This window comes from Podarcis erhardii, assembly GCF_964252035.2.
Source record: "Podarcis erhardii genome assembly, chromosome: 8".
In the NCBI taxonomy this organism is placed as follows: domain Eukaryota; kingdom Metazoa; phylum Chordata; class Lepidosauria; order Squamata; family Lacertidae; genus Podarcis; species Podarcis erhardii.
This window is the reverse complement of record NC_138499.1, coordinates 14,854,834-14,880,165: the sequence shown is the minus strand read 5'-3', so window position 1 is coordinate 14,880,165 and position 25,332 is coordinate 14,854,834. Positions and strand designations below refer to the sequence as shown.

The window sequence follows — 25,332 nt, the reverse complement described above, 5'->3', positions numbered from 1 at the left end:
TATATATATGTGTGTGTGTTTGTGTGTGTGTGTATACATATATATACGTATGTATGTATATATAATCCAGAGTTTACATGACACTTAACCGCAAATCTAGAGTTTTCATATTTCAAAAAGTGTAATTCCTGACACCCGCAGTTGACCTTTTTTTTAAGGAAACCACCAACGTTATTGAGCTTTATGGGGAAACCTCAGCTACAAATACAGTACTGTAGTGGTTTTAAGCTTCTGGAGCTGTTTCCACTGCTTTTTCCACCACATTTTAATACATTTTTCCGATTCCGCAACATTTCCCCAACCCCATTTTTACAACCGAAAGCCAGGACATGTCAGTATTTTTAGTGACGTGTGGCAAGCCTAGCAAATCTCTACCTCTGCGTGGGTACTGGGCCCCTCTTGAATGTCTACCTACCACAATGCATTTTTTTTAAAGGCGCATGAACAGACTTCCAAGAGAGATGATGGATTCTCCTTGCTTGGAGGGAGGGTTATCGGTTTGGTTTGTTCTTGGTCTCCCGTTATGCATTTTCTGTTTTTGTCTTGTATTCTTTATGCTGTGAACCGCCCAGAGATCTTTGGATGAAGGGTGGTATACAGATTTAATAAACAATAATAATTTTAAGCAGAGGTTGCATGGCCATCAGTCATGCATGCATTCGGTGATATTCCTGCATTGCAGGGGGGTTGGACAAGATGACCGCGGAATCCATTCCGATCGATTATTCTTGCACCATGAGATGCCTTCTAATTACGGTGGGTGGTTATGTCCGCTTTATTTTTAAGGCAAGTGATGTTATTATTTATTTATTTATTATTGTTGCAATACATATATGAAATCTTTACATAGTTCACAAATTCACATTTTCACATTTCATTATGTACCAACATTTATCCATTTCTTATTTCTTGCCCTGTGTCTTCCCTGCACCCGTGCGTGACTCCCTTATTATTATTTTATAACTTTATTATTGAGATTGTATTTTTGTATCTTAATAATGAAACATTCTGCCTAATGTATCTGCTTAGCTTAACTTAATTTAACTTGGTGAAATCATTCTATACATATCAATAAGTGATACTATTATTAGTATTATTATTACTGTATAATCATTTAATAAATGTATACACCGCCCTACACCCGCAAATCTCAAGGCGGTTCACAGGATAAAATCAGAACATATAAACGGAGAATGCATACATTTAAATCTGTTTCTATCACAAAGAGGAGGAATAATGAGAACCCAAGACAACCTTGCAGCTAAAGCATAAAAGCAAACTTTAAAGCCTCCTGAATCTAACCCCACAGCCCTGGCCGTTAACACCTGAACCGGCCCGCCTCCTCCCAAGCCCGGTTTCCACCTGTGCGCGTGGAAAAGGAAACCACAACTCCCGGCATGCAACGGGGTGGGTTGGCCCACCCTGAGAAGGAAGCGTAGGAGGGGAGAGATAGAAGCCTCTCCTGCCTTTTGGCGTTCGAGAACCCTCAAAGAACGGAAGGGAGGTCTAAACCCACCCCCGGCGGGATTTGGGTGCCTTCCGAAGTAGGCGGGGCCACGGAAGGCGAGCGGCGGTTGGCGCGGGGCGGGGCCAGGGCGGTTGGAACCTTTTCGAGCGGGAGGCGGCGGCGGCTTCGCCTCAGTTCCCCGTCAGGATGCAGAGCTCGGACCTGGGGAGCCGGGAGGACGGGAAGATTTGGCACCGCAAGCCCTCCCCGGCCACGCAGCAGGGGTAAACCGGGCGGGGAAACGGGCTTTAGGGTGGTTGTGAGGGGGGTTTTTTTGGGGGGGGGACCCTGTCCTTGGGTGTCATCAGTGGAGCTCCCATGTCCAGGAGCAGGCTACCCTTTCGGTTCCAATGCAGTCCCTACTGAATTGGCCTTTCCTCCTTTTTTAAAATAATTTTCAGCATTTTCCACAGTGATAAAACATATACAGTGGTACCTCGGGTTACATACGCTTCAGGTTACATACTGGTTTCATAGCGAAAGGGTTAACTAACTTTAAAATGACTAACTAGTGGGAACCCAGGGAGCAGAGTTAACAGTGTACAGTGGTACCTCAGGTTACAGACGCTTCAGGTTACAGACTCCGCTAACCCAGAAATAGTACCTCGGGTTAAGAACTTTGCTTCAGGATGAGAACAGAAATCATGCTCTGGTGGCGCAGCGGCAGCAGGAGGCCCCATTAGCTAAAGTGGTGCTTCAGGTTAAGAACAGTTTCAGGTTAAGAACGGACCTCCGGAACGAAATAAGTACTTAACCCAAGGTACCACTGTATTGACATCTTATACAAATTTTTTTGATTTCCAAAAAACGAAGGTCATGGCCACTGGTCCCATCACCTCCTGGCAAATAGAAGGGGAAGAAATGGAGGCAGTGAGAGATTTTACTTTCTTGGGCTCCATGATCACTGCAGATGGTGACAGCAGCCACAAAATTAAAAGACGCCTGCTTCTTGGGAGAAAAGCAATGACAAACCTAGACAGCATCTTAAAAAGCAGGGTAGGGGAAGGTGTTCTCACAGCTTCATAACACCATTCTGTTGACACCTTCTTGTTTTCAGAGTCATCGTAAATATTATTCACAGTGCCACAGGCTATCATTCCAAGACCATTCGCTTTTTGAATGTGGCTTTTGACAGTTCCGGTGATGCACTGCTTTCTGGAGATCATCAAGGGAATATCTATGTTTTTGACTTGGTGGGCAACAGGCAAGTGCTGCTTCTTTGTCTCTGATCTTTTGATGTGCTCTGATTAAAAATATAAAAACTGTGGGTCAGTAGAGGGATACATACACTAGCACAGTTTTAAGCATGAAGTAGAGTGGTGAGCTCTTTCTAGATTACCCTTCTGGCCCTAGTAAGTTCCTATCCAGTTGTTTATATACTCAAAAAACTGGGCTGATTTCTCCATAACTCTAAAACATAGTTTAGTGTTGCAAAAGCAAGCCTAAGGAAGCCTTATCTCAAACACTGCCCACCCTGTTGCCAAGAACAGGCACAAATAGCAGTTTGGGAGCTTTTGCTTCTGGTTTTTGCTAACCATGGTTTATTGTGTCGTTTCAACTTTGGTTGATTTTAACAACTGTTATTCATTTCATAAGATTGTCTTTTGGCTACTATATAGCCTGTGATATAATCACAAATGCTGTACTGAGGCATGTGTCTTACCAACAATCACTCTTTGATTTATGGCTGCAATGAGTTTTCCTTGTCTTCTGAAGTAATAATTTTGATTTGTTCAAATAGGTTCAAACTGGTGCAACGAACAATGCAAGCTTGTACTGCTCTGGCGTTTAATCTCCGCAGGAAAACAGAATTCCTTGTGGCTTTGGCTGATTATTCCATTAAATGCTTTGATACAGGTACTGAGCATGGTTAACAAAACCTGTGTTCCTTATATATGACTGGTTCTCAGTTTCTATTTCATCTCATGTGTGTGATGATAAAACTAGAGCTGCGGTTTTCAACTTCTTTTTCTCACCGAAAATTCAAAAAACTTGAAAATTGTTGAGGATCTTGGTGGACCACTTAATGGCTTTTCTGCCTGTTGTAGCAGTTGTAATGTGGTGATCTAGATGCTGTGTAATTTTTAGTTGCTTTTTTAAAAAAAAAAAACCCATGCAGCAGTTTAATGCAAGAGGTGTCCCATCTCTTGTGTTCAGTCACAAATCCTCTAATGCACCATGGACTACCAGAATGACCCTCAAGGACCACTGGAGGTCCATGGACTAGTTTAGGAACCTCAGAACTGGAGTTTTATTATCTTTGATTAAATCAGGGGTATGTAACCGTTTTCAGCCTGAGGGCAGGATCCAGAACTGACCCAACCTCCACTGCTCTCCTTTTTAAAACAACAACACATTTTTATTAATAAACCAAAGATAAATAACATAACAAAATATGTGCTATGATAGTATTTCCGCTGGTCGTTTTTGACACCCGCTTATCATCTGACAGGTAATTCACCTTTCAGGCTGGATGTTAATCTGGGTGGAAACGCTGTCTTTGAACCATCTCTGCCAGAGTCAACTCTCATATGGCTCTCCCTGTTTGCACCGGACACCGCTGAGACTTCCCCCAGAAGCTTGAATTAGACTGTGTGCTCGAAGGTCCCACCATGGTCTTATCTCTTTGCTCTTCTTCTTTCCTTAGATACCAAAGAACTTGTTAGTTGGATGAGAGGACATGAATCTTCGGTGTCCTCCATCTCCGTTCATGGTTCTGGTAGATATGCCATCACGTCGTCTACTGACACAGCCCAGCTTTGGGATCTCGACACTTTTCAGAGGAAAAGAAAGCTGCAAGTCCGGCAGTCTGTGGGCATTCAGAAGGTCAGTCCAAAGAAACATTTCCTTTGCCCAGGTTGCCAACCTTGTTGACACTTGGAAGCTTTCAGAGAGTCTTAGAAAGTACCACGTGGCCTGGTCCAGCCATTGTTGCAAAGTATTTGCTTTCAGTGATCGCTTCCTGTGTGTCCTCCTTTTGCCAGAGCTTGATTGTGCTGCACAAACTCAAGCCTGACTTCCCCCATTTTCCAGGCTCTCCTGGAGCCCTAGTATTTGGGTACCTCGAAGCTCATGTGGTCCTATCACATTACAGAAGTGTAAGAGTTTAAACAGTTGAAAGCGCATACAGTATTTTAGAATTCTGTACCTTGGAGGTATTTCCTTCTCAATGCAAGGACTGTTTCCAAGTCTTCCTCCCTGTGATTTCAGGTTTTCTTTCTTCCACTAAGTAACACCATCCTCAGCTGCTTTAAAGATAACTCTATTTTTGCCTGGGAGTTTGATACCCTTCGCTGCAAGTTTCAGCTGCCTTCGCCCGTTGAAGGATCTTCGTTGAGCTATAAAGTTTTTGCTGTTACAAGGTAATTCACACTCTGCAACTCATGCAGAGGTCCATGCTGAGTTATGGTTAGATTTTCCGGCATCCGTGTGTCTTGAGAGACAATAGATTGCGCCTACAGTGGTGAAGTCAAACTGTTGGAAGGTTACAGTTTGTACTATGGCTATAGAGACTGATATGGAGAGGGGGAGGCGGCCTATAGGAAGGAAGTTGAGCAGTTGGGGGAGTGATGCAGGAAAAACAACTTACTCCTTAACTTAAACACCTGATGAAGAGAGCACAGTAGAGGTTATATTTTCTGAGAATCATCCAGAAAAATATTTTTTCAAAGGACTTGTTGATGGCATTTTACCATTGTACTGTTGAGAGCGTATTAACTTATGGTCTGTGTGTGTGGTTTGGGAGTTGAACAGTCGGGGGGGGGGAACAATGCTGCCCAGGGCTGTAAAGACTGTGGAGAGAATAATTGGGTGCACTTTTCCCACCTTGGATCAAATCTACGCTTCCAGGTCTCATAAGAAAGCTGCAGAGATAGTGCAGGATGATAGTGCGCACCCCAGAAATGATCTCTTTCAGCTTCTGCCTTCTGGAAGAAGGTACAAGGTTATAAAGACTAGGACTAGCCGCCTGAGAAACAGTTTCTACCCAAATGCGATTTTGGTTTTAAACACAGTGTAAGGTAGTCTCTGTGAGAGTATATTGTATTTAATTATAGGGTATCAGAGTTTTTAGGGGATTAACCAGGCTGGGATAGCAGGCTTGTTGGTTTTTGAATGATGTAGATTTTTTCCATTTGCATTGTTCTGTATGGGCCAATGATAATAAAGATTATCGTATGGGAGAAATCTGTTTTATTGCAGCTGGGGCAGATTAAGGCATCTAGTTTTGCTGGTACAGGTGTGCCATGGGGTTTTTTCTCTCTGCACTCCTCCCAGCAGTCATTCCTCCTCTGGTCAATGTCTCATCCTTTTTGATTTATTTTTCCTCTGCTGTTGGGCAGAGGTGCTTGCCTCCAATCAGCTGGCAGAGCCACGTGCTTTTTACTGAGTCAGACTGTTGGTCCACTTGGCTTGGTATCAGCTACCCAGACTAGCAGCGGTTATCCAGGCAGTCAAGGTGGGAGACATGCACACCTTCTGGATACAAAGCAGGTGTTCTACCACTGCGCTGTGACCCTTCCCCTCCATTCACGTCAACCATGTCTTCTTTTGGGGTGCAGAGATGGCCGTGTCCTTGCAGCAGGGGGCAAATCAAACCACCTTCACTTGTGGTGCTTGGAGTCCAAGCAGCTGCTTCGGATCATCCAGATGCCCACCAAAGTGCGAGCTGTTCGCCACCTCGAATTCCTCCCAGACAGCTTTGACGGTGGTTCTAATCAGGTGCGTGGTAGAGTTCGAAACAGAATGGTGTTCACTAAGCTCCTGGTAGCTGACACATACCATATTTTTCCGTGTATAAGATGCCCCCATGTATAAGACAATCCCTATATTTTTTTAACGCATAATTAAGAAATTAAGTTGTTTAGCTTTCTGGGGGTGTGGGGGAGGTCACTTCCACCAATCGCTTGCCCGCCACTGCCAATCACACAGCTTGCCACAGCCACCAATTGCCTGCCCACTCCCTGCCACCAACAGCCCACCCACCCACTTGGCCCAGCCAATCGCCAGCAGGCCTTGCCACAGCCACCAATCACCCGCCCAATCACCGCTGCCAATCTCCTGCTTGCTGCTGCCATTAATTGCACGTCCCCACTTTGCATTCGCTATCTGTGTATTAAGACGACGCCCAATTTTTGCCTTTTTTTTTTTTTTAGCAAAAAAGCATCATCTTATACAGTGGTACCTCGGGTTACAGACGCTTCAGGTTACACCTTTTCGGGTTGCGCACCCAAGCTTCAAAGCCAGGGCACACTATATTAGCAGAGTGAACTGCGCACACAGAATAGGCGTGAGGCTTCTGGAAGCATACTACAACTACAGATTTATTAATCATAAATCAGGACAAAGAAACATGTCGTCTCTCTCTTTGTCTTCTCAGAGAGACGGGGAAAAGCAAAGGCTATATACACAACGGAAGTTCCCAGCAAACTGTGCTGGAATGTAAACAGACATATGACACGCAACAGTTCTATGTCTGCATAATTTTTTTACAAAAACCTGTTGCATTAGAGTCTGCATATGTAAATGAAAACCATTTTCTTGCCTACAGAATATTACTGCATAATCTTACGCATGCTTACCCAGATAGAAGTCCTACTTAGGATCACAGCGTTCTGTCTGTTTGCTTAATAAAGCAAATTAAGCTCTTTGTCCATTCCACATTAGCTCTCTTACGCCCTCTTCTTTGCCCTCTAGGTTCTTGGAGTGCTGAGTCAAGATAATATCATGAGAGTCATCAACATAAGGACATGCAAGCTACTCTTTGATGTCGGCAGCCACGAGGAGGGAATCAGCCTTGTTGCCGTGAGCCCTAATGGGAGGTACATTGCAGCGGTCATGGAGAACGGCAGCCTTAACATATATAGTGTCCAGGCACTGACAAAAGAAGTAAACAAGGTACATCAGAAGAATCACACCAAAGGCCCATGCAGTGCAGCATTCTGTTCTGACAGATGCCTTTAGGAAGTCCCTGCCAACTGTTGCTTTGGGCCTGCAATTGAATGTGTTTTCCTCTGGTCCGAGTTGCTTCCAGTTCCAATGCTCTGCTGTGGAAGAGCTATGGCTTCAGTGTGGGAGGAGTGGGTTGCAATGGAAAATCAATGGGCAGGGGACTCTTCCTCCCAACCAGTTTTTTTTCTCCCCTGCAAGCAACACCTCATGTGTGTTACCTTAGCAAATATACTGTACATCTCAGAGTTTTGATTTCAAACCAGGTGAGTTCTCCCTGGAGGATAATGGCTATGAGTTGATTTATGATTTAAGGTGGGTCGGAAACTACTTGATTTAGTCTGCGCATTGATATAAGCCATTCTAATGAATCGAGGGGGAAAATATCTACCTTAAAAGTTTAAAAACGATCAACCCAGATTTGAGTCTTTCGAAAATTGCCTTATCCACTAATGCCTCTTGTGAGTTATAGGGCAGAATTTAGACAGGCTTCTAGAATTAGATAACCTCTACATTTCTTACTCAGCAGCATATTGGTTTGTATTTAGGCAGTGACCAGGATTATTTAGACTTTTAACTAGGTTTTCCATTTTGCATTCTGGCGTTGAAAGGTTTTTAATGGATCTCCTTCCTGGATTTTCTGCTTTTTAGCCTCCCCCACCTCTGTTTAAAGTGATTGAAGAGTCATCTAAAAGCAAATTTGACACTAGCAAGCTGACAGTGAGAGTGACACCCGGCATCTCAGAAAGACCCTGGCAATCGAAAAGGGGAAAGATCCAAACCAAAATGTTAAAACCACAGGCAGATGTGTCGCATGAGGATAAAGAGGTAAGAACCTTCGGCAGGGCAGGGCCAAGATCTGATTCCTGAAGTAGAAAATCCACACACACTACCCTGAGTTTCTTAGGAGGAAGGGTGGAATTAATAAAATAATAAGAAATAGAAGGTCGCCACTACTGTGACTGACTGTATGGAACAGCCTTCCCTACCATTGATGCCCTCTAGACGTGCTGTTGTTTTCCTAAACTACAACTCCCATCTTCCCTGACTATTGGCCATGCTGGTTGGGACCAATGTGAGTTGGAGTCCAACGTCTGGAGGCCACCAGGGTGGAGGAGGCTAGTATAAATCTTCCTCCTTGGAAATAGCGCACCCAAGGTTCAAATTTCTGCTACGACCACTAAGGGACGTGGGTGGCGTTGTGGGTTAAACCTCAGAGCCTAGGACTTGCCGATCAGAATCCCCGCAATGGGGTGAGCTCCCGTTGCTCGGTCCCTGCTCCTGCCAACCTAGCATTTCAAAAGCACGTCAAAGTGCAAGTAGATAAATAGGTACCGCTCCGGCGGGAAGGTAAACGGCGTTTCCGTGCGCTGCTCTGGTTTGCCAGAAGCGGCTTAGTCATGCTGGCCACATGACCCGGAAGCTGTGCGCCGGCTCCCTCGGCCAATAAAGTGAGATGAGCACCGCAACCCCAGAGTCAGCCACGACTAGACCTAATGGTCAGTCTTTACCTTTACCTTTACCTTTACGACCACTAAAGCCAAGGCAGGCACTCCTCCCCAATATGTTTCTGAGCTAAAAAAAATTGGAAGATACATGTTTCATTCCACATTTTGTTCCTTCCCAGTTCCCAGCTCTTTTTCCCTTACAACTTGGCCGAGATGAGTTCTGCCAGAGAGATGCAAACATCCCAGTCTGGGAACACCCCTCTCGCTAGATAGCTGGTGATTATGCACAGTTGACTCAAAAGTTGTGCCTTAAAGGGTGGCTGCTCTAAGGCAGCACCCAGCTGGTTTTGAAAATAAATAGATGGCATTTCAAGGTGCAAAGGACAGAAAAGAAGGGTAGCTTGGTCATAATGTGGACCCGCAGTAGAGACTGCAAGGTGCAGAATTCAAAACGGAGGAAAGAGGTTAGAGAGGAGAGACAGGAAGGGCGGGAAAAGGCCATCTCAGTGCAAGAAATAATTTGTGGCTCCTGTTCCAGAATGAGCTGCCCGATGGATTGAACAAGAAGCGACTGCGAACCTTGCTGAAAGGATTTGGGGAGTATCCTGCAAAATACAGGTGCGTGGGGTGCAAACCTGATGTCTTTCCTTCTACCAAAAGTGGAGCCACTGCACCAGCCCCACAGCAGGGGGGTTGCTGCTGCTTACTGCAAGTGGGGAAGCCAGCGTGGTGCATATGCTCTGGTGGAGACACTCCTGCCGATGCATTTGCACCCTGCTGACTTCTCCACTGCCTCATCCTTCGCAGTAAGCAACTGTGACCACACCTGTTGGGAAGCTAGCATCGTGGCTCTGGCGCTTCTGAATAAACTGGCCTGTATCTGCAAATCTCCCTTGTTGTTACAGGATGTTTGTTTGGCGGTCCTTACTTCATCTCCCAGAAAACCACTTGGCCTTTAGCAGCCTGTTGGATAAAGGGACCCATTCAGCTTTTGTGCACCTTCAGAATGAATACCCTATTAAAAGCAGGAAACTCTTGAGAGTCCTACAAAGGTAAATATGGACATGTTTTCAGGTGGGAAGGAAGGGAAGTTGAGCCCCAGCTAGCTCAGCCACACTGACTAGGGCTGATGGGAGTTATAGTCCAAACCATCCGAAGGGCACAAGCTTAGTTAAGGCTGATTTTAACTCTTCACTAAATGAGATTCTTTTTGGCCAACTTTTCTCTGAGCACTTTCTTCTTCTGTCCATGTACAGGACCTTATCTGCTCTAGCTCACTGGTCCGCCATCTTTGGCGAGATGCCCTACGTCCCTCTGTTGGCCTTCCCTTTTGTCAAACTCTTCCAGAACAACCAGCTCATCTGCTTTGAAGTGGTTGCTACTGTAATAGGTAAGGCAGGAGCACTCTTGAATGATGACACACTTCCTATACTGTGGGCTGTCTTTCAATAATTATATGTTGGTTCCATTAAGCCAGGGTTTCCCAAACTTGGGTCTGTTTTTGAACTACAACTCCCATCATCCCTAGCCAGCAGGTCTAGTGGTCAGGGCTGATGGGTATCATAGTCCAAAAACAGCCAGAGACACAAGTTTGGGAAATGCTGCAATTAAGCCAAGCTATGATTGTCCAAGCACAGGCACTGCCTTTGAAGTAGCTTCTAAGAGACAGCTTGCACATAGCAGAGAGCTGTGAATTGCTGGCGTAGCTATGGAGTCCAGCATCTACTCGATTTCCACAGTAAAGGATGTGTGAGTCCATTAAAGGGGGAAATTGTTTACCAGCTAGCAAAATGCCCCTTATTGTGATGTCTGGAGGGAGGACTGGTATGATGAGGACTTCTGTGGGATGTGCTGCAACATTCAACCCCCAAGAGCCCCTCTATCAATAAGGGTTGGGCTACCCAATATTGGGAATGAGTGGGAGAGGTTTTGCGCTGCTCAAAAGTGTCCCCAAGCACAGTATGTGGATTTTCCCAATAAGATTGAATGGCGGCCATTCACATGCTAGCGGGAGCTTCATCAAAATGTCACAGCGTGTAATGCTGTCATTGAAAAATGTCAAGTGGAAGGCACATTTGGGAGAAAGATTCAGTATCACTGCCCCCTTGTTGCACCCACCAACTTTTCAAACATGAGTTAGTCATTGGCAGGACCAAAACTGCAGATGAAATTGCATTTGTGTGCTGCTGTTAGTGCAATGAACTGTTTCTGTTTCTTTTCTTTTTAGTGAATTGGTGTCAGCACTGGTTCGAGTTTTTCCCCAACCCTCCAGTCAACATCCTCGGCATGGTGGAAAACATATTGGCACACCATGACAAAGAGCTGCTTCAGCATTTCATGAGCTACAACATAACATCACAGGTTAAAAATAAATACATATTCAGCCTTCGCATGGAACAATATTGGCATGAGATTGTTCAATGTGTTGTGCTTAGGTAACCATTAATTGTCTTTGCCACCTAACACCAGGTTTACGCCTGGCCTCTTCTGGAAACCATGTTCTCGGAGGTTCTGACAAGGGAGGAATGGCTGAAAATGTTTGATAACATCTTCTCCAACCACCCTTCCTACTTTCTGATGGTGGTTGCTGCTTACATCATCTCTTCCAGAGCTCCTTTGCTTCACTGCAATCAGAAGGAAGACTTTGAGGTGAGCATCTTGCTGCTGGGTCGGCGTGTCTATTCACGGGGCCTAACTGTTCGTCTCGGAGCTGAGATCTTACTGCATGATCCAGTCCACACTAGTAGATAGCTAAGCTGTATATCAGGGTGACTAACCTGTGACCATCAAGATGTTGCTGAACTGCAGTTACTATAATCTCTAGCCAATGGCCATGCTGTCTGGAGCTGGTTGGAGCTGATTGGAGGCATAGTGGAGCAACATCTGGAATAGGAAATGTGTGAGGAATCCACCAAATTGGTACTCCAAAGCATACTCGCCTGACTCAATCTGGGCGGATCACAACCTGTATCAGATCACGGATCCACTTCACAATCTGCAGTCTTGCCAGAGTCTTTACAAGGTAGGCTGACGGCTGCAGCCCTGCCACTGTTCTGATAAAAGGTATTTCTCACATTTTTCGAAAAAGAGGTCACCCAGCCACTCCCAGACTGTAGATAGGCAGATAAACTGTTTTTATAACCTCCTAAAAGGCAAGAAGGGACGCAGGTGGCGCTGTAGTCTAAACCACTGAGCCTAGGGTCGGTAGGTCGGCAGTTCGAATCCCCACGACGGGGTGAGCTCCCGTTGCTCTGTCCCAGCTCCTGCCCACCTAGCAGTTCGAAAGCACATCAAAGTACAAATAGATAAATAGGTATCACTGTGGCGGGAAGGTAAACTGCACCTATTTATCTCCTTGCACTTTGACGTGCTTTTGAACTGCTAGGTTGGCAGGAGCAGGGACCGAGTAACGGGCGATCACCCCGTCATGGGGATTTGAACCGCCGACCTTCTGATGGCAAGTCCTAGGCTCTGTGGTTTAACCCACAGCGCCACCTGCATCCCTCTCCCCCTATTTATTTCTGTCCTAAATCAAAGGCCACCTTCGTTGCAGTATTTCTTCCACCATCGGAACAACCTTGACGTCGGCGCTGTGCTGAAAGAGGCCTACCACCTCATGGAATGCACCCCGGCCGCCATCCACCCGTGCCGCATGCTGGAGGACTTTGTGCCGCTGACCAAGGGCCAGTACCCCATCTTTAACAAGTACCCCAAGTTCATTGTGGATTACCAAGCTCAGGAGCGAGAGCGAATCCGACAGGATGAGATTGAGTACCTGAGAGAGAGGTATTGAACCGGTGGCAGCGGGGAATTAGTTGGGCGGCCTGTTTCGCAGATTTGATGGAAAGATGACTGGCAACTCAGGGGGTGGGATGGGAAACTGGACTGCCCTTCAAGAGGGCAATCGAGCCCAATCTTGTAAAGCAGGACGTGGACCATCTTGGTTGGAGATCAGTAGCATTAGAAGATGCTGCGGTCCTACAGTGGTACCTCTGGTTACAAACTTATTGTATTTTTCCATGTATAAGACTAGGTTTCTTCCCTTTAAAATGTGGAGGCGTCTTATACACGGAGGCCATCTTCCCCCCATTTTCTTAAATTGAAGTCCCCCAAAATAGGGAGCGTCTTATACGGGGGGTGCGTCTTATAGATGGAAAAATACAGTAATTCATTCCGGAGCTCTGTTCTTAAGCCGAAACCGTTCTTAACATGAGACACACTTCCGCTAATGGCGCCTCCTGCCGCCGGCGTGCGACTTCCGCTCGCGTCCCGGGGCAAAGTTCGCAACTGGGAGCATCTACTTCCGGGTTAGCGGAGCTCGTAACCCGAAGCGTTCGCAAGGAGGACGGTACGTGACATGAGGTACCACTATATTTATCTGTGGCTCCGGACTAGAAGCAGTGGGTGGAAATTGCAGGGAAAGTAGATTTTGGCTAAACATTTAGGTGACGCTTCCTACTGGCAAGAGCAGTTTGACCGTGGAACAGCCTGCCCTTTGGAAATAGTGAGGCCTCCTTTGCAAAGATCTGGTGGCTATTTGGCTGAAAGGGGAGGAGATGCAGGCACCATTGATGAGTGACACTTGCAAATCACTGTTCCTTAGCCCATGTGGTTTGATTTCTAACTATGTGGGCAAAAGTAAACAGGCCACCAGACATCCTTGTGTCATTTTGACAGGCGGGTGCCCCTGTGAAAGGGAAGAACTGAACATTTGAAGAGAAAAATATCTTGGGTTTTTGGACTTAGCTATCTATTGCCAGTACAGTCGTACCACAGAAGTCGAACATTTTGGCTTCCGAATGCTGCCAACCCGGAAGTGAATGTTGTGGTTTCCAAATGTTCTTTTGGAACCCTAACATCCGTCCCGGGTTCTGATTGGCTGCAGGAGCTTCCTGGAGCCAATCGGAAGCCGCACCTTGGTTTCCAAACGTTTAGGAAGTCAGATGGACTTCGGAATGGATTCCATTCGATTTCCGAGGTACGACTGTAGATAGATTTATAGCCTTTGAAACAATGGTGTGTTTTTTTAATGTACAACAAACTTTTTTTTCCTCTTCAGCCTGCATTGCTTTATAATCTAGGCCAGTCTATAGTGATCTATACTGCCTACATATAGTATTTGAGATTAAAAACTATTTTGTACTTTGAACTGAAAGTGTGATGACTTGCTTGAACTCTTGCTTCATTAAACCGTCAAGTTTGAAATTAATAATAATAATAATAGTTTTGTTTTATTTTTTGGACCCTGCCCACTTGACTGCATTACCCCACACACTGTGGGCGGCTTCCAACAAATGTAAAAGCAAAATGAAACATCAGACATTTGAAAACTTTCCCTGTGATTGTTCTCTGCAGGCAATTGGTCCAGGAGATAGAGGCCAAAGCAGCCGAGCGCAGAGTGGAAGATGAAACTTGGTATCGGAAGCAAGAGCTGCTTCAGGAGGCTGAGGAGCAAAGGAGGAAGATTCTGCTTAAGGAAGAGGAGAAACTAGCAGAGCAAAGGCGGAGGTATTTTCCATTTTAGCATCCCTAGTACTGACCCCTGGAATATTACTGGAAGAACTGCTCTTCCGCAGATGGACTTGTCTTGCAAAAAAAAAAAAAAAAAAAAAAAGTTTCATCTTGCAAAATATCATTTCCCTATTTAGATTACATCTGTAAAAAGCTCTACGTTATTGGGTCACAGAGCAGGGTGGATTTGATTTAAATCAAATCAATTTAAATCACTAGTCAGTAAGACTTGATTTAAATCATTTTTTTAACAGACAGACTCACTCTTGCTGGTATAATAATAATATTTAATACAATCAGATGAAGGTTTCATTTTTTGAATAATAAATTTTCAGAGTCGTTTTTACAGTTATATCAAAAATTACTGATTTGGTTATACTATTAGAAATACACAGATAATTATGAAATTATTGTGAGGTTTAATAAGTTACCGTATTTTTAGCACCATAACACTCACTTTTTTCCTCCTAGAAAGTAAGGGGAAATGTCTGTGCGTGTTATGGAGCGAATGCCTACGGATGGCGGGGGGATCTGCTGCAGTCGTGAGCAGAGGATCCATCATTCCCCTTCCTTCCTTCCCTCCGTGGCTCGCTTTGAAACAGCAAAGCGGAAGAAGAGCTGCTGAGTGGGGAGGAGAGGGACAGAAAGCCTGCTTGCTTTAAAGGAGCAAAGCGGGAGAGGAGAGGAGCCGATTACACGAGTCCGGAGCTGTTTTTTTCAGCGAGCCGGGGAGGAGGGAGAGAACAGCTCGCTAAATAGCAGCAAAGTTTTTTGCAAGCAGGCTCTCTGTCCCTTCTCCTCCCCACTCAGCTGGCTAAATAGTAGCAAGCAGAGCCTTTAAAGGAGCAAAGCGGGTAAGGAGAGGAGCCTTCTCTTCTTATACCCCTCTTCTGCATTATTAACAGCATCCTTCTCCACCCACCCCACGCGTGTTCCTTGTCCCTTGAGTGCTTTTCCTTCCCTCCCCACTTAAAACATGGTTACAAAGCACGGATCCTCAGGATTTTTGCACTGGGTCACCCCAAATTCACCATCAGATCACATAGCATGTCCATGGCTACAGCTTGCACCAAAAAAATCACGCGCCCACTGTTGCCTGGGGCCGCAGTGGTGCAAAAACGTGGTTACAAAGCACGGATACACATGGATCCTCAGGATTTTTGCATTGGGCTACCCCAAATTCACCGTCAGATCACATGTCTGTGGCCACAGCATGAACCACAAAAATCATACATCCACTGTTTCGTTTAGAATATTTTTTTTCTTGTTTTCCTCCTCTAAAAACTATGTGCGTGTTATGGTGTGAAAAATACGGTAACTTTATATTTGGATAACTTTTCTGCCATAATTTATTGGGAGGATGAAAATAATCATTTCCTTAATAACAATTTAAACAATGTTTGTAACTAAAACAATAACATTATAGCATATGTATCCATGTTTGTTAACTGATGTGGTTAACCAATTTTTTAAAAAAAACCATTAGAGTTTTAGCACACATGAAAAACTTAAAACAAATCCTTATTTACTGATGCATAGTCTTTGGACTACAGTGGTACCTTGGTTCTCGAACAGCCTAGTTCACAAACACCTTAGAACCCGAACGTCGCAAACCCAGAAGTGAGCATTCTGGTTCTTGATATATTTTTTTGGAAGTCAGATGTGTCCTGAGCTTCTGGTTTTAGTGTTGCACTTCCGTTTTTAGAGAGAGCGCGCTGATTGGGCTGGTGAGGAGAAGTGTCCTGGCAGCGCTCTGAAGTCCAGCTGCTTTGAGGAGAGAGAGATCGAAAGATCATGCTGATTGGGGCATAGGGGAAAAGTGTCCCAGCAGCGTTCTGCAGCTCAGCTTCTTTGACAAGAGTGGGGGAGGCTGGCTTGGGGGGCAAAGAGAACTTTTGCCTCCCTTTCCTCCCCCCCCCCCCCACTGAAACTCCTCTCCTGCATCCAGTTAGCCACCTCCTTTCCCACACACCCCATGCGTGCTCTTTGTCCCTCCAGTTTGAGTGTTTCCACACACACACCCCACTTAAACTCCCCCCTCTCTTCTCATCCCTCCAATGGCAATGGGTAGCTCACTACCAGTTTTTGATACCGGGTAGTAGATTGTAGTCTGGTTTATTGCTTTCATTTTATGGATCAGTGGTCTCATTAGATAGTAAAATTCATGTTGAATGGCTGTTTTAGGGGTTGTTTTTAATTGTCTGGAACGGATTAAACCATTTTGCATTGCTTTCTATGGGAAAGCACGCCTTGGTTTAAAAACGCTTTGGTTTGATTTGGGGGTTTTTTTTAAATCATTTTTATTGATTTTCCAATAAAAAAATATCCAATTAATATATCCAATCCTAATGCTCCAATTAAAATAAAAAAACTAAAATAGAAAAGACCAAAATATAGTCCAAGTTATATTTATTAATTTTTTGGAGCTCCCCACAGTCTGGATCTCTGAAGCATATCTCCACATCTTAGTTCTGCTTCTTCTCATTGTTTCCATATTTTCCACATCTCGATTTTAACGCTTCGTAATTCTTTGTCCCTCAGTCCACGATTCTCAATCATGTCAAACATCATGTACTTTCATCAGTCGAATAAAGGTAAAAGTAAAGGGACCCCTGACCGTTAGGTCCCGTCACGACCGACTCTGGGGTTGCGGCGCTCATCTCGCTTTCCTGGCCGAGGGAGCCGGCGTACAGCTTCCAGGTCATGTGGCCAGCATGACTAAGCCGCTTCTGGCGAAGCAGAGCAGCACATGGAAACACCATTTACCTTCCCGCTTTCGAACTGCTAGGTTGGCAGGAGCAGGGACTGAGCAACGGGAGCTCACCCAGTCGCGGGGATTCGAAACGCCAACCTTCTGATCGGCAAGTCCTAGGCTCTGTGGTTTAACCCACAGCACCACCTGTATCCCTCATCTGTCGAATACAGCTTTGTTAATATATAAGAACGCTTTTGGAACAGACTTCCGGGACGGATTAAGTTTGAGAACCAAGGTACCACTGTATAATGCAACTTAAACAGAAAACTATCTTTAGAAAGTTTTTTCCTCCAGAAGCATTTTATTTTAAAAATCCAATTTAAATTTTTAAAATCTGTTGTTCTTTTTTAAAACAATATTTGATTTTAATCCACGCTGTCATAGAGTGAGGCATCTGGAAGCTGCTTCCAGAATTTCACACTGCATCAGTTTTTGGGCTACACTTCCCATTATCCCTGGCAATGGTAGCTGGGGCTGATGGCCAGCTGCTTAGAAAAGGCTACTAATGCCCAGTGTCACTTCTGTATCAGAAGAGGGTCACTTGTTCCTGCCCTCCTTGATTCCTGCCTCTGTGTTTGCATTTTGAAGACTAGCCGCTGTGAAGCGAGAACTGAAAGTGAAGGAGCTGCAGTTGCTGGAAGCCGCAAGGAGGCGTTTCCTGAAGTACCAGCAAGATCAGCGGGAAATGGAGCTCAAACGGCTTGATGACGAAATTGCAAGAAAGGTAAAGCTCTGTCCAGCAGCAACACAGCAGCCAAAGGCTCCCCGTATTGGCTTTACTCTTCTGCCTTTAAACTCCTCTCCTGCATCTTTCTCCTGCTTGGGTGTGGACCAAGCTGAAAGTGGATTGCAGAAACCAGCAGGTGTAGCTACTTTGAGGGCTTCTGGAGCACTCTCTTGTTTCCCTGGGCCATCTAACAGCTTTCTTGAGTTGGGCAAGCTGGTCTCTCTATGGCCAAGTAGCCATCGTTTGAGTGTGTGGATCCAGACCCAAAAAACTTCACTATGGGGTTGGGTCCCTGCTGGTCTAGATCCAAGTAGGAAAGCTGTAAGGGGAGGCTGAGAGGTGGAAGATGCCTTTTTACAAGAGGCTGTATTGGTTAACGATACCACTTCCCCCCACCCTGGTGGGTGGGTGTGTTGTTATTTATTTATTTATATATAAATATATATAACGTTGCCTCAGGAGAGTGAGGAAAATTCTCAGGGATGATTCACACCCTGGCCGGCACTTTCTTGAGCTCCTGCCCTTGGGCAGAAGATATAGAAGCATGATTAGTCACACCAACAGGATAAAGAACAGCTTCTATCCGTGAGCTGTTAGGCTGCTGAATGAAAAGATAACAGCAGGGCAACTGACTTTTGGGTTTGGTGGGTGTGCGTCAGTAAACAAGGGGAATTAAGACTAAGAGAGCTGAGTGGGGGGTGCTCGTGTAATCTCACTGTATACAAGTAGTACAAGCGACAATAAAGTATTTCAATTCAATATATACAGTTGTACCTTGGTTGTTGAATTCCTTGGTACTCGGCCGTTTTGGCTCCCAAACACCACAAATGGTCTGGTTTGCAAACTTTTTTTGGAAGCTGAATGTCCGACGCGGCTTCTGCAGCTTCTGATTGAGTGCAGGAAGCTCCTGCAGCCAATTGGAAGCCGCCCCTTGGTTTGTGAACCGTTTTGGAAATTGAATGGGCTCCAGATTAAGTTTGAGGACCAAGGTACCACTGTATATGGAGATGCTGGCAACAAAAGAAGGGACATCCTTGCTCTTCTGGGCTAACAATATCTTTCTGTCCTAGGCGTCTATGAGAGAGCAAGAAACTGCTGCTACAGTTCAGGATGCAGAAGTGCGGCAAATGGAGCTCACGGCACAAAGGCGGCTTTTTGAGCAGGTTCGTGCCCTTGGCTTGCTGGGACCCTGCAGTCGTATCTCATCTGAAGGCAGCCCTGTTTAGGGAGGTTTTTAATGTTTGAGGTTTTATTGTGCTTTTAATTCTGTTGGGAGCCACTCAGAGTGGATGGGGAAACCCAGCCAGATGGGCAGGGTATAAGTAAATTATTATTATTATTATTATAAATTATTATAAATTATTATAAATCATTGTTGTTGTTGTTGTTTGGACTATGCCTTGCCCTTGTTATTTCACTGTGGTTCGGTAGACATTTGATGCATCTCTACAATTGGTTAGAGCTTTATCCTCTTCACTGTCAAAGCTGAGATTGGATGCAGATGGAAAGCTGAGTGGCTTGGAAAGTTTACTGTGTTGGAGAGGGACCGAAGAGGTTGGATGGCCATCTGTTATGTATGATTTAGTTGAGATTCCTGCATTGCAGGGGGCCAGACTCGATGATCCTCAGGGATCGCTTCCAACCCTGTGATTCTGTGCTGCCAGATCTGAGCTTCAAATTGGCAACAGGCTAGAAATCCGGCTGTTCTAACCTGCAGAATCATTCCGGCTCCTCTTGTTCGGCATGGCAGTTCAGTCCTTTCTGTACCTTTTGAAGATGCATCCCTGTTCGTGCTTCTGATACAAAACGAACTCTAGCTGATAAAAACACTCCTTCACGCCACCCTTGTTTCTAACCAAAGTTTCTACCTCGGCAGAAACTACTCAAAGAGCAGGAAAGTGTGGCTCAGGAAGTGAAAGGGGAGCTGGACGCGAGCCGAGCAAAAGCTGATCACGAAGACCTTTTCCTTCAGAGGCTGATTGAAATTGAGCAGGACGGAGAATCAAATGCAAAGCAAGTAAGAGCAGAAATTGTTTTAGCTCCTGATTTTTAACCTTGTGTTGAAACACACAACATTTCCCATAATTCATAATCAATATTGTGACCCGCAACTTGTGCCCACCCTGCCCCACGCTATCTCAGTGAATGGTAGTGGTGCTACTGTTGGGGAGTGTGACTCTGTGCCCTCAAACAGGCCAGTCTCTCCTGGCTTCACATGCCTATTCATCTCTACATGTCTTTTAAGCAAAGCAAGCTACTGTACTTTCAGGGTTACACAGAAAGTTCACAAAAGGTCTGCTCCACTTACCCAAATATACTCATTTATTAGTGATTTGCGGATAATGGCGGGGGGGATTCCTTTTTGCAAAGCCTCCTTTTTTGATTGCCTGCCGACAATTTTCACCCTTCATAGGCAAGCAATGAGGCTCTTCTTACAAACCTGGCGCATTCCTCGAGGGAACGGACTCAAAGCCTGTCTCTCCCTGATGCAAATGGTATCTTTTTTTCTCTTTTCTTTTTTTGAGGTGGTTGAAGAATGCTTGGCCAAAGCAGATCAAGAGCACATTAACACGCACTGGCGGACTCAGGTCCTGCGCAAGCAACGAAGCGGCGATCTGGATCGCGACCTGCGATATCGAGAGCTGGCTAAGCACCTCCGTAACAACAGAATGGCAGAGTCAGAGCTGTTTGGGGCAATGAAAGAGGAGGAAGCCAGAAAAGTGAGTGCTGAGAGGTTGGCCAGAGTTGTTTGTGCCTCTGCTGGTGCACGCGGTTGGGCACGGGGAGGGACCACTTCTGTGGCTGATGAACTGCACCTCTTGCGTGGCTCTGGTTGGGCGGCTTACGGTGTGTTGCTTCCTGTTCCTGCAAAATGCAGCAGCCCGTTTGCTCCCTCGCTGCAGTCCCAACTGTTGCGTTCCAAAGGCAAGGAAGGATTGGACCCTGATTAATAAAATACACACGAGGCTTGGCCAGCAAGACTCCAGGAGGAAGTGCACATAATAATCTGTCACACCCTGGCCCAGGTCCCTTTTATTAACAAAAGAACTTATAACCCAGTGGTGTAAGACCCAATCAGATGTCCTCTGAGCATTTCAAAAATATCCCCATGTGGAACACAGTTAGATCAGAGAAATCCTTTTAACTACAAAGAAACTATTTCCTACTTGAGGATGCATACATAGTTCAGAGTAAATAAAATAGGAATCAAGGAGGAATGCTTTTAGCAAACCCCGGAGGTCATACACAGCAGTAAACAGGAGAGGAAGTTCAGGTAGTATTTACCATCTCCTTGTGAACTGTCGAGAGCCTGCTCGACATCCGAAATAATCAGTCTCACGCCGAGATGGGTTGAAGAAATCTGGCTGCTTTAGAGCTGCTGCAGCACAGCCTTTATTGTGTAAAGTCAGAAAAATACAAAATACAAGGAATGCAACTTGTTCTCAGCCAGCAGATAAGGGCCATCGCACTAGACCACGTAGACGATCAGGCTATGTTACGTGGACCAATCATTTGGGACAGCACAAGCTATTCACGCGTTGATCATGCTCCAAGGATGCTTTTAGCTATGAAATCACCCTGCAATAATAAGAACTTTGCTCATGCTCTTATGTACAAGCAATCATTTTCCCACAGTGAACTCTCTTCCTGGCCCTAAAATTAACAAAACTAACAAAAGCTATATCAAAAGCTGCCTTCTATATTTATGACCCAGGATGCCTGGTGAAGCAACTGGCCTGTGTAATATGCTATACGTGACTATCAGGCAGAGAGAATGGACAGTAGAGAAAATGGGCACAGATGCAGAGGCTCGTGGGATTTGATCAGAAATTATTGTCAATGAATCAAGCCCAGTCAAAGCAATGCTTTCATCGCTGACACAATGGCGTGCTCCATTTTTCATAGCAATCCCACCTGACCCCCACACCAACTGGGATCCCTGCACTTATGCCTCTTTCCATCGCCTTCATAGAAAGCTCTGCAGGAATTCGAGGCTGGGGTAGGGGATGCAGGGGGTGCTGTAGGTTAAACCACAGAGCCTAGGACTTGCCAATCAGAAGGTCGGCGGTTCGAATCCCCGCAACGGGGTGAGCTCCCGTTGCTCGGTCCCTGCTCCTGCCAACCTAGCAGTTCAAAAGCACACCAGTGCAAGTAGAGAAATAGGTACCACTCCAGCAGGAAGGTAAATGGCATTTCCGTGCGCTGCTCTGGTTCGTCATTCTGGCCACATGACCCATAAGCTGTCTGCCGGCTCCCTCGGCCAATAAAGCGAGATGAGCATCGCAACCCCAGAGTCGGTCACGACTGGACCTAATAGTCAGGGGTCCCTTTACCTGAGTGCTGGTCCCTGATGCTGCTGCCTCCTCCTTCAGCTGCTCTCTCTCCCTTTTTCAATACAGCATCTTCTCTGTGCCTGTTTTCTTTCAGTGGGAGGAACTCCTGGAAAAGCAAGAGCAGCTAGCAGCAGAGCAGGCTGTGACCGCTGCTTTGGATGCCAACAGGAAGCGTTTTCTAGAACGGGAAATGAACGATGCTGTAGAATTGGCTGAGAAGCTCCAAGACGAAGACAGCTATTTTGGTGAGTGCTTAAGCCTCCTGCATGCAGTCCACGTGGTTTGTTCATTTACTTCAGGCATTTCTGTAAACCTCCCCCCCCCCTTAATACTACCTCAAACATCAAAGTTGAAGCACATGGTAACATTTGTGGTCCATTTGAAAGCTAGTGTGCTTATATCGTGGATAAGATAGGTGTGAGCAACCTGTGGCCGTCCGAATCTCCTTGGGCAACAGATCGCATAATCCCTGACCTTTGGCAGTGCTGGCTGAGACTGATGGGAGCTGATTTTTAACATTTATATGCCACCTTTATCTTCCAAGGATCTCAAGGTGGCGTTTCTGGTTCCCCTCCTCCCCCTTTCATCCTCACAAACAACCCTGCAAGGTAGGTCAGACTAAGAGATGGTGACTGGCCCAAGGGACACCCAGTGAGCTTCATAGCTGAGTGGGGATTTGAACCCTGAACTCCCAGATCGTAGTCCAGCTGTCTTAACTACAGTGGTACCTCGGTTTAAGAACAGTCCTGTTTTCGAACGATTCGGTTTATGAACTCCGCAAAACCGGAAGCAGTGTCCCGGTTTGCAAACTTTACCTCGGTCTAAGAACGGAATCCGAACAGTGGAAGGGCACCGGCGGTGGGAGGCCTCATTAGGGAAAGTGTGCCTCGATTTAAGATTGGTTTCAGTTTAAGAACGGACTTCTGGAATGGATTAAGTTCATAAACCGAGGTACCACTGGTACCTCAGGATAGTCACAAGTTTTGACCTTGGTCCAGGCACTTGTGATCCCCTCTGTCCTAAATTACCTTGAGCCCAGATTCAAACTTCCTAAATGATTCTGTCAGGGTTAGAATGAAAATAAAATGGGATAACCCCCATTCACACCACCTTGAGTTCCTTGGAGAAACAAGGGAATTTGATAACAGTAGTACACTGGAATCATGCTGATAATACGTTCAGTATGTTCAGTTTATCAATCTCTCCATCTTTACTTCATTGTGTACAGACTAGGGGCTGGATAATTCTTGTGGACTGTCCTTCCCTGGAGGAAGCAGTGGTTGGGTGGCCATCTACCATGGATGCTTTAGTTGAGATTCCTGCATTGCAGAAGGTTGGACGAGATGACCCTTCGTGTCCCTTTCAGTTCGTATGATTTGATGATTCCTGGGTCATCCTGCTTCACAGATAACCTAGACTAGCTCTGTATTTCTGTGAGCCTTGAGGCTAGACTGACATGATGGAGTTGCTCTTGAAGATTGTTCTAAGGTCTTGGCTAGTGTAGGAATGAACCAAGGTGGCATATGAAAGCCTGTATTCAGTGTCCTGATAGTGTTCAAAACACAATTCCGGATAACGCATGGGCAGGGTATAAAATTATTATTATTATTCAGATAATACGTTCCATGAATAAATGAAGTGCTTTTGTATGACAGCTCCAAGAATGGCATCGTTTTCATCATGATTCAGGGTATAACGCTGAGGTGGCTTTGGTGTAAAATTGATAAAATACATTGGCTCAAAGTGTGCCTGTAACTTAGCAAGAACATCCTGGGTGCTGCCTGTCCCCTTTCTGCAGAGAGACTGCGCGACTTGAGAGCCTCCCAGACCCAAAAGAGTTCAGAATCCCTCATGTCACCCAGCAAGACTCAATCACAGCCTGGCAATGTCTGCTTAAACGATTCGCCGGCAGAAGAAGCATCAAAACACTGTAAGTGGCTAAGCAAAGTCTTTTGGGCTCCTTCCAAACAAACGAATAGGTTGTTCTCCATCCTGTGGATGAGATTAGCTGGGAACCAAATGGTTTGTTCTGATCTCCCTACCCCACCTCCACAATAAAGATGTAGCGATCCAGCTTGATTTGCAGGAGCTTGGCCAGTTCGTTATATGAACTTTGTGCACCTTATGTGTCTCAGCACTCTTGAGGCCAAAGGCAGGAGACGGATCCAAGCAGTTAGAACTTTTTCTGTCTAGCGCTGGATTGTCTCTATAGGATAATAAGAGGACACACAGCACAACATCTCTCATCAGGTTTCATTTGTAGCCTTTGGCAAGGGAATTGTCAAAATATTTTGAGTATTCAAATGTATAATGCTTTCTCTGTAAAGGGACCCCTGACCATTAGGTCCAGTCGTGACCAACTCTGGGGTTGCGGCGCTCATCTCACTTTATTGGCTGAAGGAGCCAGCGCACAACTTCTGGGTCATGTGGCCAGCATGACTAAGCCACTTCTTGTGAACCAGAGCAGTGCACAGAAACGCCGTTTATCTTCCCGCTGGAGCGGTACCTATTTATCTACTTGCACTTTGACGTGCTTTCAAACTGCTGCAGGGAATCGAACCGCCAACCTTCTGATCGGCAAGTCCTAGGCTCTGTGGTTTAACCCACAGCGCCACCCGTATCCCGTCCACTGAGAGAACACAATGCTGGACTAGGTGCCCGATCCTGCACACTCGTCTTACGTTCTTTTCACATGTGCAATTACACTTTCCAGATAAAACAACTTCATGCCGCTTTGATCTCCAAAAAGTTGCTGTTCCACCCTTGTAATCCCCAGGGGGCGCTTTTAATTCTCATCTTTCCTTTTTTTTTTGTTAGTTTCTTTAGACAGAGGACGGCAAGAGCTGGAATCCAGAGAGCAGGAGTTGCTGGTGGAAGTAAGACAGCTCAGGCGAAAGGTCATGTCGCAGGCGCGTGGAAAGCAAGCCCCACCAACAGATGCGCAGTGGAGCAGCTGAAGGGACAACATCTGCCTGCAGATGGACTTTTTCCACTTAGGAGCTGCATTTAAGAGATCAAAGGGACTGATTTTTTAAGACCATTTTTATTCTCAATGCCTTTAGAAATATTTTTGTACATAAAAATAAAATACCAAACGAAAGGTG

The 25,332-nt window shown here is 45.6% G+C and overlaps 1 protein-coding gene across 1 annotated transcript; it reads left to right on the top strand.

Moving 5' to 3' along the window:
- Positions 1-1,578: 1,578 nt before the first annotated feature.
- On the top strand, positions 1,579-25,332 carry TBC1D31 (TBC1 domain family member 31). Its single transcript, XM_081874084.1, has 22 exons — positions 1,579-1,731; positions 2,565-2,711; positions 3,249-3,364; positions 4,155-4,333; positions 4,718-4,869; positions 6,067-6,226; positions 7,202-7,402; positions 8,105-8,281; positions 9,440-9,519; positions 9,807-9,953; positions 10,158-10,291; positions 11,129-11,262; positions 11,371-11,550; positions 12,455-12,687; positions 14,257-14,409; positions 17,756-17,891; positions 18,965-19,057; positions 19,771-19,911; positions 20,420-20,614; positions 22,323-22,473; positions 24,027-24,158; positions 25,046-25,332. Exons 1-22 carry the CDS (start codon positions 1,655-1,657, stop codon positions 25,183-25,185), a joined length of 3,258 nt encoding a protein of 1,085 aa, XP_081730210.1. The 5' UTR covers positions 1,579-1,654; the 3' UTR covers positions 25,186-25,332.

What these genes read in the sequence shown, in the direction of transcription:
- TBC1D31 (XM_081874084.1), top strand. Translation starts at nt 1,655, where the DNA reads ATGCAGAGCTCGGACCTGGGGAGCCGGGAGGACGGGAAGATTTGGCAC. An exon ending in TTTGACTTGGTGGGCAACAG is followed by an intron (nt 2,712 to 3,248) that starts GCAAGTGCTGCT and finishes TTGTTCAAATAG; the next exon opens with GTTCAAACTGGTGCAACGAA. An exon ending in ATTGAGTACCTGAGAGAGAG is followed by an intron (nt 12,688 to 14,256) that starts GTATTGAACCGG and finishes TGTTCTCTGCAG; the next exon opens with GCAATTGGTCCAGGAGATAG.